The sequence below is a fragment of the Capra hircus genome, chromosome 15 (assembly GCF_001704415.2).
Source record: "Capra hircus breed San Clemente chromosome 15, ASM170441v1, whole genome shotgun sequence".
NCBI lineage: Eukaryota > Metazoa > Chordata > Mammalia > Artiodactyla > Bovidae > Capra > Capra hircus.
The window spans coordinates 66331774-66351390 of NC_030822.1; the positions used below are offsets into that span (position 1 = coordinate 66331774).

Consider the following 19617-nt stretch of genomic DNA (forward strand, 5'->3'; position numbering starts at 1 on the left):
ACTGCTGTGACAAACACACGAGAAATTAACAGAAAGTCCTTTGCTTTGGTGGGTAAGTAATCGGAGAAGGCACTGGCACCCCACTCCAGTACTCTTGCCTGGAAAATCCCATGGACGGAGAAGCCTGGTGGGCTGCAGTCCATGGGGTCGTGAAGAGTCGGACACGACTGAGCCACTTCACTTTCACTTTTGACTTTCATGCATTGGAGAAGGAAATGGCAACCCACTGCAGTGTTCTTGCCTGGAGAATCCCAGGGATGGCGGAGCCTGGTGGGCTGCCCAGCTCCCCAACTCCAGCGTCTCTCTTCCTGGGCGCGCGGGACACAGGAGACGCCAGCATAATAGAGCTGCTAGGCGCGGGGAGGATTCCGTCACCATGGCAACCAGAGACGCCTAGCGTTCCCTAGCTGCCCGCGGCAGAGCCGAGAAGGCCAGACAGCCGTCGGCCACGAAGACCCCGGCGGCATGAGAGGGGAGGAGGCAGCGGCAGCCGTGACTGTGCCCGAGGCGGGCCGCGATGGCGAGCAGCCCCGGCCTCCCGCAGGCTTGGGGTGCGCGGTGCGAGGAGAGCCGGGCGGCGGCGGTCCTCAGGAGTCCCGCAAGCAGTGTGAGTTCCCTTCCAGCCGTCTACACGGTGGGAGGGACGTGGGCGAGGGGAAGCCGCGAAAGGCGAACGGGGGAAACCGCGGTGGGACTAGCTGAAGCCACAAAGGTTTTGGAGGGAGGGATTGGAGTTGCTGTTTTGGCAAAGCTAAGGGCCGAAGGTATCTGGTCCATTTATCCAAGCCCTCCTTCATTAAAGGTTATCTGAGCCCCAGGTAGCCTCCAACTTAATGGGTAGTGGCATCGGCCTGGAAGGTATTGAAAAAAATTGTGCACGTGTGAATACACATACATATAGTATTCAAAATATTAAATTACAAAATATATTTTAATTATAAAACATGTAAAATATATACATTTGTTTTTACAAATAAAATATGAAATTAATTTTTATATACATAAATTATATACACATGCATGGAAATACAGGTATCATTTTTGTCAATTCCTTCATTTTACAAACGTGGAACTGAAAGTCTAGACTAGCGGAAAGGACATGCCTTGCCCACTATCACTCAGTGCAGAAGAACGCCTTCAAACACTTAAACTCCTATCTCTTGGATTCTCTGTTCGTAAATTATGATTACCTGACCCTTTTAGAGTCTCACAATTATGGGCCACATGTTAACACACTGCTGCTGTTTCCTCCTGCCCTGCCAAACATACAAACAACCTTGCAAGAAGTAAAAAGCAGTTCTGGTTCACAACCAACATAGTTGAAAGTTGAGTCCGCCAGGTCGAAGCGCTCATCCATCTTGTTCCATAAATTTACAGATATTTCCCAGCCTCGTGTGCCCCACACGTCTTCAGTAGGTGCTAAGGAATGATGAAGATGAAAATAATAGTCTGAAGAAGGTGAGCAATTCCCAGCCATTCTGCAGAGCCTCTCTGATTATCCCTCTAGAGAGCAAGGGTTGGGCAGAAGCCGCTCGACTTCCACTCCCCCAGGGACCACACACCCCCTCTTGGGAGCCTCAGAACTGCTGTTGCCTGCCTCTTTCCTCAGCATCAATCACATTATACCTGATTATGATGCCTCATTCTTGTTCTTGTCAACAGTACGCAGAGACCTTATTTAGAACAACTAAGTTCAGTGTATATGTAAGTATTCAGTATATTTAAGGAATTCCTTACTCTGACTTGAAATTCTACCTGGAAATTTTCTCATAAGCGATACTAGAATTTAGAGGTTCTTTATTCCTTTTGGCTGTAGGAGTAAAAGATGGAACTAGTCATTTGCTTGTCAATTGAACAAATATTGAGCCCTGATTGCGTGCCTGCCATTGGGCAGTTGCTGGGAAATGAGTAATGAATTAAGGCTGGTGTCCAAACACTCAGGAGCTGACAGAGACAGGGTGGAAACATATGAAAAGTGCCTGCCTCAACCTTCCTGAGCTCATTGTTTAGGGCCTCAGATGAAGTAGAGACAGATTATTCACACCTGCACAAGTACCCATTTAATTTTCAAATTTTTTTTTTAAGTCTTCAGTCTCTATTTTTTGGAAAGGTCCTCAGTGTCTGTACAGCTTCTACTCCCTAATCACACATCTGCTCCCAAATATACACAGATAAAATGTGGTCCTTTCCCCCTGAAACATTTTTGAATTATATAATGGTGGCTATTTGAGCCCTACAAAGTCTTTTATTGCCTCAGTGTTACCTTTATTTATTCATTTTAGTGTTATCTTTAAAATAATTTGTAGTGCTCTCACCATGCTGGCTGAACTATCCCAATATTCTCCATTTTATTAAATTACTGAATCCAGTATTCTAGGTACCATCAGATTAGGGTAGTGTGGTGGGACCATAACTTCCCTTGATCTGAACAGTATACTTCTATTAGGTGAATCTATATAAATTCACAATAGCTGTTTAGGCAGACACATTAGATTATTTACACACAACAAATGCAATCTATGACATCCTTAGTTTCTCTTTTCCCATCTGTCCCATTGAAAACATTTGACCCAGGCCTTTTCTGTCCTATACTTATGCAGTTCCTCTGTTTGGTTCTAAATGCAGGTTGTTATATTATCCCCATCAATACCATCCTATGGATATGAACACTTCAGACCAAGTGTGAAAGGCCCTTTGAGTCCTGAGTTTGCCATTCAGCACGTAAACCATTCACCAAGTCTGTATCATTCTCACATTTGGTGAGTTTGCTGAAAGTTCCTATATTCAGATTAACTAATTAAATGGTGAACCCCACAGTCCAAGTAGAGTCTCTGGAAGCCCCTGATCTGTCAAGTAGCATCTTTGGGTGGGCACTCTGCCTCCTATATGAATGCACTTTATCAAATGTCTTGCTGAAATGCAAATACTATACTATGGCTGCATCTCCTTAATCTAGCCAGTTTAGTTACTTGCTTTGAGAGGGTCAGCCATGTTGTTCAGTCGCTAAATCATGTCTGACTCTTTGTGATCCCATGGACTGCTAGCATCCCAGGCTTCCCTCCTTCACTATCTCTTGGAGTTTGCTCAAACTCATGTCCATTGAGTCAGTGATGCCATCCAACCATCTCATTTTGTGTTGTCCCCTTCTCCTGTCTTTTCCAAAGAATCAGCTGTCCGCATCAGGTGGCCAAAGTGTTGGAGCTTCAGATTTAGCATCAGTCCTTTCAATGAACATTCAGGGTTTATTTCCTTTAGGATCTTGCTGTCCAAAGGACTCTCAAAAGTTTTCTCCTGCACCACAGTTTGAAAGAATCAATTTCTTTTAATTTTTATGACTAGTTTTTTTGAAACTTACCTTCTCATCCATAAGTGAAAGTCGCTCAGTTGTTTCCAAACCTTTGCTACCACATGGACTGTAGTCCATGGAATTCTCTAGGCCAGAATACTGGAGTAGGTAGCCTTTCCCAATCCAGGGATTGAACCAGGTCTCCCACATTGCAGGCAGATTCTTTACCAGCTGAGCCATAAGGGAAGCCCCTCTTCCATAAAGTAGGAATAATTTTACCGTCCTATAGGCTGATTGTCAAGAAGAAAGATAGTATACATAAGAAGCCTAGGGCATGGTAGCATTCAATAAACCGTAGCAATTGTCAGTAGCCAGCTTGTTTGCTTCCTTCCTTTCTTTGTCTTTCTTAGAGCAAGGAACATTTGCCCATACTAGCTCTTTATGAGTTTCCCAGGGGGCACAGTGGTAAAGAATCCACCTGCCAATGCAGGAGGCATGGGTTTGATCCCTAGTCCAGGAAGATCCCCTGGTAGGAAATGGCAACCCACTCCAGTATTCTTACCTGGAAAATCCCATTGACAGAGGAACCTGGTGGGCTATAGTACATGGGGTCCCAAATAGTCAGACATGACTTAGTATGCACGCGTGCGCACGCACACACACACACACACACACACACACACACACACACAGCTGTTTACAAGTTTGTCATTTTTCATAGTTCCTTGAAACCTTTGATGATTTCTTCTGTGAATTCTTGTGAGAGAAGGGCTGAAATTTGTCAAGAGACTTGAAATTATAGCAAGTGATCTCTTCCTTTCTACTGAGCTATTATAGGCTTTTCCTCTCAGCCAAATTTCTCAAACCTTTTTCTGCCTGAAGATCATGATTTAACAGAATTTTAAACCAGAGTTACAATTGAGTAATGCTGACCCACATTCATCTCTCATTCGTATGACTCTGAATTTGGGGGAAAACAAGACCAGATCCAGAAAGTATCTCACTCTACCTCGTTCATGTCTGAGGGTGTGTTTGGGTCACACAAGCAGGAATAACCCAGACCCACAGCCAGAAGCAGTGGATCTCTTGCCCCATTTGTGCCAGTCTGAACACAAGTCAAATTTGTTCTTTATCAGTTAGTCTGGAAAAGATGACACCTGCCATATCTTTGCATTAGTCATTGAGATTCTCCATGGCTCCCTGGATTGAGCTTTCAAAAAACACCAGGATTAGAGCTACTGGCTGCCTGCTGTTCACAGGGCTGTGTGGGCAGACACACACAGAGGAATCTGCGCTCCACCTAACTGAACAATGCTTTAGTTCCACTTGAACACATACTTGTTGAGCATCTATTATTTTTTTAATTTGTATTTATTTTTGGCTGTGCTGGGCCTTTGTAGCTTCACGCAGGCACTCTCTAGCTGTGGCAAGAGGAGGCTACTCTCTAGTGTGCCGGCTTCTCACTGCCATGGCGTCCCTCACTGAGGAACACAGGCTCCAGGCTCAGCAGTTGTGGTGCACAGGCTTAGCTGCCCCGAGGTATGTGGGATCCTTTGCACTGGCAGGTGGGTTCTTAAACGCTGGACCAGCAGGGAAATCCAGTTGAGCATCTATTATTATGTCACACTCTGTTCTAGGACTCTGATGAGCTGAACAGACAACACCTCTGCTCTCATGGTATATAGCCTGGCAAGGGAGACATACGGTACTAATATTTACACAAATAAAACTGTACATAAAGTAAATAAGGCTTCATATACATTGCAATAAATCAAATGAAAGCAAAGAGGAGAATACTATGAGAAAAAGTAACCAGGGACATTGTGGAGCCAAGGAAAGTTTCCTTAAAGAACTGACATCTCAGCCTAGACCTGACATTCAGGTAGAAGTTACCCAGGCAAAAATAATTACGAGAAAGACAGTTCGGGCAGAGAAAATAGAATGTACAAAAGAGACAATGTGTGGGGATGGACAGAAAGGCCACGTGGCCGGAGCTCAGAGAGCAAGAGAGAGAAGGGCTGACAGGAGAGTCTGGAGAGACAGATGGGCCCAGATGACTCCCTGGGCTGAGCAGAAGAAATGTAGCTAAAGAGCTTAGAAAAAATAGTCCATCCTCAACTATAGCTGTGAAGTCTTGTGGGACCAGGTTTGGAGGACAGGAAAAGGTCATATGTCCATTAGAGACACTCCACTACAATTCAGGTTTATTCTTTAAAAAAGATGATGAAATACTGCTAGACTGTTCTAGATCATGTATCTGGATTACAGGCTCTATGCATGAAAGTGAAAGTTGCTCAGTCGTGTCCAACTCTTTGCCACCCCATGGACTATACAGTCTTTGGAATTCTCCAGAATATTGGAGTGGGTAGCCTTTCCCTTCTTCAGGGGATCTTTCCAACCCAGGGATCGAACCCAGGTCTCCCGCATTGCAGGCGGATTCTTTACCAGCTGAGCCACCATATATCTTTATCATTCACTGCTGTGTCCTCTGCCCCAAATGCCTGGCACAGAGTATGTCTTTTATAAGAATTTATTGAATAAATGAAAGTTTTCTTCAAGTTAATGAAGAAAACTTCATATATTACTTAATATTTAAAAGAAGTTATCTGAAACTTAACCACAAAATATAAAGTTCTCCCCCCAGCAAAGCTAAAGGTTACACTGGAAGGAATCTTTCCAAAATAGAGTCTGCAGGATGAAACACCTGCTGTTTGTATGGACGGATTTGTCTCTTTAAAAGACAGTTATTTATGTAAATAATGGCTAGAAGGTTGGGCAGAATTTATGATAAGTAACCAATTTTGTTAATACCTTTACAGGGAAGAAGTTTTTATATTGTGAACCACATAAGAGAATTAAGGAAGTACTTGAAGAAGAACTTTATATTAAAAGAGATGAATGCCGCATTAAACATCCACCTGCAGGTAATCTTAGTGACAAATGAAGTATATTTACAAAATGGATATAAAATTGCCTGTTTGATGGCAGTGATTATTTTATTTATTGCAAAACCATGAGTATTAAAAGAAAAACAGCCCCCTGGGAGGTTCTTGGTTAATTTTATAATTATTCTGCCTTTGCCCAAATAAACTGCTGTATTTACATTGCTGTCCCACATTTTTGGTGGATTTATTTCTATTTAATGATAAGTAGAATTTTTTCCAAGTGTCTGGAAAGCACAGTAACATCCTCAATCTTTATCAATATAAGTAGTACCAATAACAGTGATTCTCAAAGTATTGACTGCATCAGAATTATCTAGGAATTACCTGTTAAAAGCAGATAGCTGAGCCCCAACTATAGAGTAACTGGCTTAGAAAGTCTGGGGTGAAAAAAAAAGAAAGTCTGGGGTGGGGCCCAAGAATTTGCATTTGTACCAAGTCCCAAGTTGATGATGCTGGTCCAGAGACCCCACTTTGCAAATCACTGACTCAGAAGAATCTAAGTCATTTAAATAGGTCAATTCATCCCAGGATTTTATCTCACATACACATAGTATATGGGTTACATGGTCTGGGCATTGATAGCTCATACTGATGATTCATTTGAAAAAAGAAATGCTCTAAAGAGGGTTTCCCTGGAGCTGAGAGATAAAAAATCTGCCTATCCATGCAGGAGATGCGGGTTCGATCCCTGGGTCAGGAAGATTCCCTGGAGGAGGGCATGGCAACCCACTACAATATTCTTAACCTGGAGAACCCCATGGGCAGAGGAGCCTGGCAGGTAGGAGCTGCACAGAGTTGGATATCACTGAAGCAACTGAGCACACACACATGCATGCTCTAAAGAATCCCTAATAGACATAATTTTGAAACTGCTGGAGCTCCTTATTTTTTATAGTTCCTTCTCAGTGATTACTAGGTGCCTATTTCATGTTTTTATTGAAACCCTCCTGGATAGCTTCCCTGGTGGCTCAGAGGTTAAAGCGTCTGCCTGGAATGCGGGAGACCCAGGTTTGACCCCTGGGTCAGGGAGATCCCCTGCAGAAGGAAACAGCAACCCACTCCAATACTCTTGCCTGGAAAATCCCATGGACGGAGGAGCCTGTGGGCTACAGTCCATGGGATCTCAAAGAGTCAGACACAACTGAGCGACTTCGCTTTCTTGGATACCAGCAGTTGCTTGAAGATATAAAAGAAATGAGACATGACTCCTGTACATAGAGAACTTGACATTTTCCGAGAACTGTTTTGAACAACAGGCTGTGCTGTGCTAAGTTGCTTCAGTCATGTCTGACTGTTTGCAACCCTACGGACTGCAACCCACCAGGCTCCTCTGTCCATGGGATTCTCCAGGCAAGAATACTGGAGTGGGTAGTCATTTCCTCCTGCAGGGGATCTTCCTGACCCTGGGATCGAACAGGTCTTAGATCTCCCGCACTGGCAGGCGTGTTCTTTACCATTAGTGCCACCTGGGAAGCCCAGGCTAGTGGGACCCAAATTAGAGCAGAGGCTGCAGGCCCAGAGGTACAACTTTCCAGACTCTGACATAGTTTCACACTTTATGCGGTTTTTCCTATTTCTTCACTCCCTGTTCTGTCCTGTTGATCTCTTTATTGATCTTAATACCAAGGCCACATTGATACTACAGGTTTTAATAATGTCTTCTTTTTGCTTTAAGAATTATTTTCCCCTCACTTTACATTTTAAAACCAGCATAGAAATGCCTTTTAAGGTCTTCTGTATCACCCATTCTTATGGAAAGAGAGGCCAAAGGAATGGCTAATTTTGTTCATACAGTGTCTTGAAGGAAAGTTTAAAGTCTTAGAGTTTGAACTCTATGGATGGATACAGAATGACCAACTAAATTGTTTCTCTGAAATCCAATCTACATATACTGTTTCCCTGGTGATTAAAAAAAATATTTAAGTCTATGCAATTGTATTTGGGTCCCCTTCATTTCAGAGATTACATAAAAGCCAGTTTATACACTATTTGGATGGTGTGTTGATTCTTAATGGATAAATTTATTTATGTCAGTATGAATAATTAGGAAAAATCATTTGGTTTATAAAAATTCATTTTTCTAGGCAATCTTCTTAAATATTGAAAGTGAAAATGGCTCAGTCATGTCCAACTCTTTGCAACCGCATGGACTATACCGTCCATGGAATTCTCCAGGCCAGAATTCTGGAGTGGGTAGCCTTTTCCTTCTCCAGGGGATCTTCCCAACCCAGGTATTGAACCCAGGTCTCCCGCATTGTGGGCAGATTCTTTACCAGCTAAGCCACAAGGGAAGCTCAAGAATGCTGGAATGGGTAGGCTATCCCTTCTGCAGAGGATCTTCCCAACCCAGGAATCCAACTTAGGTCTCCTGCCTTGCAGGTGGATTCTTTATGAACTGAGCTATCAGGGAAGACCTCTCACATATTTTTCATATAAAATGAAGACCGCATGGGGTGCTGCATTTTTTATAGTATCCACCAGAGGTCGCACAGAGGTGCAATTTTAGCCTAGAAAAAAATCTTACAAAGCTGAGAATTGCTTCTGTAAGGTTAAGTTTGTTTTTTTTTTTTTTTTTTAATTTTAAAATCTTTAATTCTTACATGCGTTCCCAAACATGAACCCCCCTCTCACCTCCCTCCCCACAACATCTCTGTGGGTCATCCCCATGCACCAGCCCCAAGCATGTTGCACCCTATGTCAGACATGGACTGGCGATTCAATTCTTACATGACAGTATACATGTTAGAATTCCCATTCTCCCAAATCATCCCACCCTCTCCCTCTCCCTCTGAGTCCAAAAGTCCGTTATACACATCTGTGTCTTTTTTCCTGTCTTGCATACAGGGTCGTCATTGCCATCTTCCTAAATTCCATATATATGTGTTAGTATACTGTACTGGTGTTATTCTTTCTGGCTTACTTCACTCTGTATAATCGGCTCCAGTTTCATCCATCTCATCAGAACTGATTCAAATGAATTCTTTTTAACGGCTGAGTAATACTCCATTGTGTATATGTACCACAGCTTTCTTATCCATTCATCTGCTGATGGACATCTAGGTTGTTTCCATGTCCTGGCTATTATAAACAGTGCTGCGATGAACATTGGGGTACATGTGCTAATGATGAAAAACGGAAGCCTACTAAATTTTTTCCTTTTCGTTTCTTCTCCTTTTCACGGCTGAAAGCCCCATGTGGACCAGAATAGGAAACTAGCACCTAGGGAGAGTTCCACACTCTTGCAGCCTAGCCCCAAGAGCTAAGGCTGGCAGCGTGCGCCAGCTACTGTAAACTGGAAGGCTCACAGTGACAAACTCTTTTAAATATCAGAAGAAAGATACAGCCTCTCTTGCTGGAGGACACACCTTGCCACGCACACCCAGCATTCTGCATAAAACTCTTAGGGACTTTTAGGGGCTTAAATGTAGGCTTCCCAGGTAGTGCAGTGAAGAATCTGCCTGTGAATGCAGGAGACGCAGGAGACAGGGGTCTGATCCCTGAGTTGAGAAGAACCCCTAGAGGAAGGCATGGCAACCCACTCCAGTGTTCTTGCCTGGGAAATCTCATGGAAAGAGGAGCCTGATGGGCTACAGTCCATGGGGTTGCGAAAGAGTCAGACACAACTGCAACTGAGCATGCACGCACATGACTTATAAACAGCCATCCCTAGATGTTAGAAGTAAGCACACTTGACCCATTATTTCTACTTCTTCACTTATTGGCTCTGTCACCCATCCCCATTAGGCCTTTGCTTCCACACATGCAAGGAAATTGTTCTTTTCCAGATTGCAAATGACCTTTGTTGTTAAGGTCAAATGTAGTAATCTTCAAGGTCGAATCCAATCCACAAACTCAACTTCTCCACAGCATATGACATAACCATTTACTCCTTCCCCGGGAAACACTTTCTCAGCTCAGCCTCCAGGTCACCATGCTCCAGTCTCCTGGTTTCAGTTGTACCACCCCTTCTCAGAGTCCTTGCTGACTCTGCTTCTTCTATGCTCTAAAATGAGTAACACTCAGTCATAGACCTTTTTCTGTATCCATAGTCCCTCCCTGCAGATCACGCTTGGCCCTCTTGTGCTGACAACTCCAAAATTTATATCTCTGGCCTCTGATTTTCAAATTCCCAGAAGCCTGCTTGGCTTGGATATCTAAAGGCTTCTCAAACTTAGCATGACCAGAACAGAACAGAATAAAAATCTTTAAAAATTTTTTACTATGGACCATTTTAAGTCTTTATTAAACCTTTTATAATATTGTTTTTGTTCTATGTTTTGGGTTTTTGGCCACAAGGCATGCAGGATCTTTGTTCCCTGGTGGTATTGTTTTAGTTGCTAAGTTGTGTCTGACTTTTGCGACCCCGTGGACTGTAGCCTGCCAGGCTCCTCTGTCCATGGGATTCTCCAGGCAAGAATACTGGATTGGGGTGCCATTCCCTTCTCCAGGGAATCTTCCCAACCCAGGGATTGAAGCCAGGTCTCCTGTATTGCAGGCAGGTTCTTTACCAATTTAGCTATGAGGGAAGCCCAAGTTCCCTGACCAGGGATCAAACCTGCACCCTCTACATTGGAAGGTGAAATCTTAACCACTGGACCACCAGGGGTGTCCCTAAATCCCAGCTTTTAAAATCCCACTCTTCAGTGGGTCTTCCCCATCTCAAGAAACAGTACCACCATTCACTCAGTTGATTAGGCCTAGAAGGCAAATCTTCTTTCCATGGTCAGTCCATCAGTGAACCCTGTGAAATCTACAATTGAAAGATATTTGTAATCTCCCCATCTTGCCCAAAACATCTACTTCTGCCTCATTGACTATGCTAAACCCTTTGACTGTGTGGATCACAACAAACTATGGAAAATTCTTCAAGAGATGGGAATACCAGACCACCCTACTTGCCTCCTGAAAAACCTGTATGCCAGTCAAGAAACACATCAAGGCTGCATATTGTCATCTTGCTTATTTAACTTACATGCAGAGTACATCATGCAAAATGCTGGGCTGGATGAAGCACAAGCTGGAATCCAGACCACCGGGAGAAATAGGGAGAAATATCAATAACCTCAGATATGCAGATGACACCACCCTTATGGCAGAAAGTGAAGAGGAACTAAAGAGCCTCGTGATGAAAGTGAAAAAGGAGAGTGAAAAAGTTGGCTTAAAGCTCAACATTCAGAAAACGAAGATCATGGCATCTGGTCCCATCACTTCATGGCAAACAGATGGGGAAACAGTGAGAGATTTTATTTTGGGGGGCTCCAAAATCACTGCAGATGGTGACTGCACCCATGAAACTAAAAGACACTTACTCCTTGGAAGAAAAGCTGTGACCAAACTAGACAGCATATTGCCAACAAAGGTCAGCCTAGTCAAAGGTGTGGTTTTTCCAGTAGTCATGTATGGATGTGAGAGTTGGACCATAAAGAAGGCTGAGCACTGAAGAACTGATGCTTTTGAACTGTGGCACTGGAGAAGACTCTTGAGAGTCCCTTGGACTGCAAGGAAATCAAAGCAGTCCTGCATATTCATTGGAAGGACTGATGCTGAAACTGAAGCTCCAATACTTTGGCCACCTAATGGGAAGGGCTGACTCATTAGAAAAGACCCTGATGCTGGGAAAGATTGAAGGCAGGAGGAGAAGGAAATGACAGAGGATGAGATGGTTGTATTGCATCACTGACTCAATGGACATGAGTTTGAATAAGCTCCAGGAGATGGTGATGGACAGGGAAGCCTGGTGTGCTACAGTCCATGGGGTCACAAAGAGTCAGACATGACTAAGCAACTGAACAACAGCAACCACTTTGCCCACAATCACCTTCCCCAAACCCCAGTCATCTCTTGCAGGCTCAGCAATAGCCCCCAGTGACAATTTCTACTCCTTCCCCCTGCAGTCTATTCTCTTCTCAGAAACCTGAAGCATCTCTGACAAACATAAATCTTTGCCCATCACTGCCATGCTTAAAGCTCTCCAATGCCTTCTTATTTTCCTTAGGCTAAACTTCACCTTTGTTGTGTGGCCTGCTCACCTCTGTGAACTCCTCTCCCATACTTTCTGACTCCACTTTAGCCACACAGTTTTTCTTAAAATTCCCTTGAAAGTCTTCTCCATCACCACAGTTCAAAAGCATCATTTCTTCAGCACTCAGCCTTATTTATGGTCCAACTCTCACATCTATACTTGACTACTAGAAAAACTAAAGCTTTGACTATACAGACCTTTGTCAGCAAAGTGATGTCTCTGTTTTCTAATATGCTGTCTAGGTTTGTTGTAGCTTTTCTTCCATGGAGCAAGTGGTAGAGATAAGAAATAAAGTATTTCTATGGTATCCATGCCTCCAATAAATGTAGAGAAAGAAAAAACTGGGAGAGCCAATTATTTCTTACCTCAAGCCTCCTCTACTTACTTATATTATTTGCCTGGCCCTTTCTCTCTCTCTTTTTTTTATGTGCATATACACATATGAATATATATTTTTATTTGAATTTAAGCAATATATACTGTTCCTTATATCCCAAGCCTATCTAAATTCTGGACTCGTTAACTTACTGACCTCACTGGGCCTCACTTCTAGCATTGTTTTATTGTTTGGAGGCATGTCTCTTGCTCTTGTTACATGTGGTTGTTGCTAAACAAGCCTACTTGGTTTTGTTGTTAAGCAAGTGTGCTTCCTTGAGTTATCATTAACTTACAGGAGTCTCCTATACCTTTTACTTTACGTACGGTCCCCCAGTGGGATTAGCTATTTAATCTCCTACTTTGTCCCGTTACTCTTTCCCTATCACTATTCTTTCCATTTTGTAGCTCTAGAAGCTGAGACTAGGGGGAAGTACAGTAACTGTTGTCACTCGGTGGAATAACTGATACATGAATGTAGGTTCATCTGAAGCTGATATCTTTGCTCTTTGTCATTGGGTTATACTTTATAAGATTATATTTTCTTGGAGGGGAAAAAAGATTTGAAACTGCATTGGTAGCAAATAGTATTCTTTTCAGTTAACACAATGTTGTCATGATCTTATCCAGGTTCAGGTTCAAATAGAACAGGTTTCAGAGGCTTTACACGTTCTGTCAGATAAGCCACTGGGCCTGGATCTACAGAATCTCATCATCCTGAAAAAAAGAAATGCAATTTTCTGATCAGCAGTGCAGGAGACCATCTGTAATACAGAAGTGTGTGTGTGCTCAGTGATCAGTTGTGTCCGACTCTTTGTGACCCCATGGACTATAGCCCACCAGGCCCCTCTGTCCATGTGATTCTCCAGGCAAGAATACCTTCTCCAAGGGATTCTCCCAACCCAGGGATCAAACTCAAATCTGTTACATCTCCTACAGTGGCTGCTAAGTTAAGTCGCTTCAGTCATGTCTGACTCTGTGTGACCTCGTAGACGGCAGCCCACCAGGCTCCCCCGTCCCTGGGATTCTCCAGGCAAGAACACTGGAGTGGGTTGCCATTTCCTTCTCCAGTGCATGAAAGTGAAAAGTGAAAGGGAAGTCACTCGGTCGTGTCTGACTCTTGGCGACCCCATGGACTGCAGCCTACCAGTCTCCTCTGTCCATGGGATTTTCCAGGCAAGAGTACTGGAGTGGGGTGCCATCGCCTTCTCCGTCCTACATTGGTACGCAGATTCTTTAGCACTACCACCGCCTGGGAAGCCCTGTAATACAGGAGATGTGGGTCAATCCCTGGGTCAAGAAGATGTCCTGGAGAAGGAAATGGCAGCCTACTCCAGTGTTCTTGCCTGGGAAATCTAATAGACAGGGGAACCTGGCAGGCTACAGTCCATGGGGGTCTCAATATTTGGACATGACTTAGCAACTAAACCGCTGACCACCACCATGTAACTTTCTGGATAAGTAAGAATTTAGCTAACATGATAATTCATGTATTTTTAGTGGTTCCCTGAAATTTTTCCCCTCCTTCCAATTTTTTTAAAAGAAAAGGTAGGTTTATGAGGTATGCATTATGGGACTATTGCGTTCATTTTGCCATTTATTTTAAAACAATATCTACATTTCAAAAAATTCTGTAAGAGGACCACACAGAAGTAAATTAATGTACTAATTTAATGTTTTTAAATTGCTAGGGTTTTTTGTATTTTTCTGGCTAAAACTAGCAGAGTTTATGGATAAGGTCGTGAAAAATTTGATGAATGAAGTTTACTAGCTTTCTCTTACACAACATTCTATTTACCAATTAATTTTGGGAGTGTGCTACCAGACACATTCATTTGTGTCTATATGTGCCTGAATGCATGCAAACCTAACTTTGAGTCTGGTTTATTATGTTTAGTATAAATTTAAGAAATGTAAAATGTTATCCAGCAATTGCGAATATTTTTGCTATTCGTTAACACATTCAACAAAAATGTTTTTTTTTACCTGCAATATACAAGGAACTTACTAGACACTAAAAGCACGTTAAAATAATTACCAAAAAAACAGATAATTACAGAGCTCAGAAGTCACCAAATATAAGTTTAAATGACTTGAAATTTTCTTCCTCTGACCATGTTTACACAAAGGAAGCATAGACAATTTGTTTCTAAGCTGGTTTTTCAAGGTCTAATGTTCATCATTCACAGTCTGGAGACAGCTGAAGGAAACAAAAATATTTTTAAAGGGCAGCTTTCTCTGTCGGACCAGGTCAGATCCCATCGGCCAAAATTTTCAGCATAAAGACTTTGTTCTGTAACTTTAAAATTCAGGATAAAAACACACCTAAAAAGATTTCTGAGTAGAATAGGGTTGGAGGCAAGAAAAGAGGAGAAAGAAAAAAATCTCTATAATATTCCTACCTTCCAGAAAGGACTTAATTCTTTTCTCCTGGCTTCTCTCTGTGCCTGCTTCTCTTTTCAGGTTAAGCTGCTGGCATTGAGGTCTCTCTGGCCAGCTCCACCCCTCCCCCTCCTTGTCTTCCTTTCTCCACCTGGAAAACATTTGCCCAGAGCTGAGATGCTGAAGCTCCCCTTAAAGATGCCGCTGTTTCAAAGGGTATTCATACTTCTTGCTAGTCCTCTTTTCCTCCAGGACAATGTATCACTTTCCGTAACATTTTCATCCAAAAATATCCTATCCACTCAAAATCATGCTATTTATCCCAGCAGCCTCTGTCCCCAAGCACAATAAATGCTTGTGCCTAACGATTCATGGGGTTGCAAAGAGTCAGACACGACTGAGTGACTGAACTGAACTGAACTGAACTGAGCAATATTTTGCTTTGAGAGTTTTCTTTTTTCCCCCAGGTGTTTCTGGGTATATGCATTTGTGCTTCAGGTACTTTCTCTGTTAGGGCTTCCCTGTTGGCTCAGCAGTAAAGCATCCTCCTGCCAATGCAGGAGATTCGGGTTTGACCCCTGGGTAGGGAATATCCCCTGGAGAAGAAAATGGCAACCTATGCCAGTATTCTTGCCTGGGAAATCCCAAGGACAGAGGACCCTGGTGGGCTACAGTCCATGGGGTCGCAAAAAGTCAGACGTGGCTTAGGGAGTAAACAACAACAGCAACAAATTTTTTTCTATCAAGCTGTGCTTGCATCTGAAACAGCAAACGAAATTAGATTGATACAATCTTTCTATCTAATTTGAGATGGGTTTTCTACAGAGTTTTGCCCCCAGATCTTTTTTTTTTAATATATATTTATTTATTTAGCTGTACTGAGCTGCATATGAGCTCTTAGTTGTGGCATGTGGGATCTAGTTCCCTGACCGGGGATAGAACTCAGCCAACTGCACTGGGAGCATGGAGTCTTAGCCACAGGACCACCAGGGAAGTCTCTGCCTCTGGATTTTTAACTGTTTTCTATTTACCAGACCTTCCCACAATATGGAATAAATCTAAACCTATTTCCCTGGTCTCACATAAGGTGTCACAGAGAGTATTGAATAAATGTTTGTGGACTCCTTCATCTGAGAGTGTATTACCCTTTTCTATGTCTAGACAGGGCAGAAGAGGAAACTGGCTTGATCAGTTAAGAGAAGATTTGGGTTAGATATTGGAAACAGCTTGAATTTTGTAAGGTCTTGGCAGAAGGAGGTTGTGGAGGCTTCCTTGAAGGTCTTTAGAAAGGAGGGGGGAACTAATCTTGACAGATAGCTTCAGCCACTCCATTAGGAGCAGAGAAGGAGTCAGTTCAGTGAGTCAGTTCAATGACTGTGCCTCTGGAAACAGTCTCAGTCCATGCTTGGACAGGAAAATCATTGTCTCTGTAAAAAAAAAAAAAGCTACTATTTATTGGGTACAAAGCACTTATGTCTGTTTCACCCAAATGCAATAACAATCCTTCAAGGTATATATTACTGTCATCCCCATGAGACGACTGACACATACTGAATTAAATGACTTGCCCAAAGTCATAAAACTGGTAGGTGGTAGAGAAGGGACTGAAACCAGATTGCCTAGGATCCCAAAAGCTATGCCCCCAGTCGTTACATGCTATAGACTCCTTTCAGGAGGGGTCATGTCAGTGTGTTTGCCATGGGCAACCTTACATCTATGGAGAATATTGGATATTAACATTTGTAGCTTTAGAAATGGGAAAACCAACTTATGGCACTTACCTGAATTCACTTCTTTAACTTGGGTCACAGTTTTCTACACAGTAAATTCTCACTAAATACTTGTTAACTGACTCCCCAAACCAAAACATGTGATTTTAAGATACAGAGAAAAGCCCAGTGCAAATCATTACTAAGCCAACACTTATTGACAGTATCAGGATTTAGGACTATAATTTGCCTTGTGTAACAAGTAGACATTCAGTTCAGTTCAGTCCCTCAGTCATGTCCAACTCTTTGCGACCCCATGAACTGCAGCACGCCAGACCTCCCTGTCCATCACCAACTCCTGGAGTCCAACCAAACCCATGTCCATTGTGTCGGTGACGCCATCCAGCCATCTCATCCTCTGTCGTCCCCTTCTCCTGCCTTCAATCTTTCCCAGCATCATGCTCTTTTCAAATGAGTCAGCTCTTCACATCAGGTGGCCAAAGTATTGGAGTTTCAGCTTTAGCATCAGTCCTTCCAATGAACACCCAGGACTGAGCTCCTTTAGAATGGACTGGTTAGATCTCCTTGCAGTCCAAGGGACTCTCAAGAGTCTTCTCCAACACCACAGTTCAAAAGCATCAATTCTTCTGTGCTCAGCTTTCTTCACAGTCCAACTCTCACATCCATACATGACCACTGGAAAAACCATAGCCTTGACTAGACAGACCTTTGTTGGCAAAGCAATGTCTCTGCTTTTCAATATGCTATCTAGATTGGTCATAACTTTCCTTCCAAGGAGCAAGTGTCTTTTAATTTCATGGCTGCAATCACCATCTGCAGTGATTTTGGAGCCCCCCAAAATAAAGTCTGACACTGTTTCCACTGTTTCCCCATCTATTTCCCATGAAGTGATGGGACCGGATGCCATGATCTTCGTTTTCTGAATGTTGAGCTTTAAGCCAACTTTTTCACTCTCCTCTTTCACTTTCACCAAGAAGCTCTTTAGATCCTCTTCACTTTCTGCCATAAGGGTGGTATCATCTGCATATCTGAGGTTATTGATATTTCTCCCAGCAATCTTGATTCCAGCTTGTGCTTCCTCTAGCCCAGGGTTTCTCAGGATGTACTCTGCATATAAGTTAAATAAGCAGGGTGAAAATATACAGCCTTGATGGACTCCTTTTCCTATTTGGAACCAGTCTATTGTTCCATGTCCAGTTCTAACTGTTGCTTCCTGACCTGCATACAGGTTTCTCAGGAGGCAGGTCAGGTGGTCTGGTATTCCCATCTCTTTCAGAATTTTCCACAGTTTATTGTGATCCACACAGTCAAAGGCTTTGGCATAGTCAATAAAGCAGAAATAGATGTTTTTCTGGAACTCTCTTGCTTTTTCGATAATCCAGTGGATGTTGGCAATTTGATCTCTGGCTTCTCTGCTTTTTCTAAATCCAGCTTGAACATCTGGAATTTCACAGTTCACATATTGCTGAAGCCTGGTTTGAAGAATTTTGAGCATTACTTTACTAGCATGTGAGATGAGTGCAACTGTGAGATAGTTTGAGCCTTCTTTGGTATTACCTTTCTTTGGGATTGGAATGAAAACTGACCTTTTCCAGTCCTGTGGCCACTGCTGAGTTCTCCAAATTTGCTGACATATTGAATGCAGCACTTTCACAGCATCATCTTTTAGGATTTGAAATAGCTCAATTGGAATTCCATCACCTCCACTAGCTTTGTTCATAGTGATGCTTCCTAAGGCCCACCTGACTTCACGTTCCAGGATGTCAGGCTCTAGGTGAGGGTGGGTGATCACACCTTGATGATTATCTGGGTCATGAAAATCTTTTTTGTACAGTTCTTCTGTGTATTTTTGCCACCTCCTCTTGGCAGACATTACATTACAAATATTTTGCAGTGATGTTTTCCAGTTAGTTTACTGTTTCTTTCAAGGTAAAGATTAACCAGCATCTAGTTTAAAAGATTGTAGGATCTATTGGAGGAATTACTCTGGTAACTTTGGGTGATGTTATCTTTGGAAATATTTTGTCCTTCTAGAAGTTAAATCAGAATCAGATAAGACTGACCGATGAAGTCCACATATTACCTATTACGTATTGCTAATTTCTCTGTGTTTTGCTGTTGGTTTCTTTTTTGACTTTTCATCTCTTTCTTTAGGGGAAGTTAAATTAGTAGCTCTGTAGATGTTTAACTGCATAGGAAATAATTGAACAAATGAACTGGAATTATACATTAAACAAATGCTAAAGTCTTTGGGTAGTGTAATTAAGTCAAATAAGTCTCCACCCAAATCTGAGAAAAATAATTGCCAGGTAAATAGTTTAAAAACACTTTGTGCTAAAAACAGTAGAAACTAACAATCATCTTGCTTTTGAAAATATTGACAGTGGCCCTGGAAGGGATTTGGAGCATTAAAAGGAACCTCCCTGTGGGAGGCTTGAAGCCAGGACTGCCGAGCAGGAACAGCTTACTGCCACAAGCCAAGTACTATTCAAGGCATGGAGGCCTGAGAAGTAAGATCCTGATACCCTTGATATCCCCCTGCTCCCTGGTGGCTCAGACAGTAAAGAATCTGTCTGCAGTGAGGGAGATCTGGGTTCAATCCCAGGGTCAGGAAGATCCCCTGGAGAAGGGCATGGCAACCCACTCCAGTATTCTTGCCTGGAGAATCTCATGGACAGAGAAGCCTGCTGGGCTACAGTCCATGGGATCACGAAGAGCTGGATACACTGAGCGACTAACACTTTCTTTCATACTTGATTTCCAAGCCCAGTGTGGAGGGTGCTATTGCTATGCTGTCCTAAGTCACTTCCGTTATGTCCGACTATTTGCAGCCCCATGGATTGTAGTCCACCCGGCTCCTCTATCCAAAGGGTTCTT

The 19617-nt window shown here is 42.8% G+C and overlaps 1 protein-coding gene across 1 annotated transcript in view; it reads left to right on the forward strand.

Moving 5' to 3' along the window:
- Positions 345-19617, forward strand: part of C15H11orf97 (chromosome 15 C11orf97 homolog) — a 36393-nt gene continuing 17120 nt past the window's right edge. The window contains exons 1-3 of the mRNA XM_018059001.1: positions 345-607; positions 6106-6210; positions 19125-19250. Of these exons, the coding sequence (XP_017914490.1) occupies positions 466-607; positions 6106-6210; positions 19125-19250 (373 nt within the window). The 5' untranslated portion in view covers positions 345-465. The remainder of the gene's footprint in view (positions 608-6105; positions 6211-19124; positions 19251-19617) is intronic.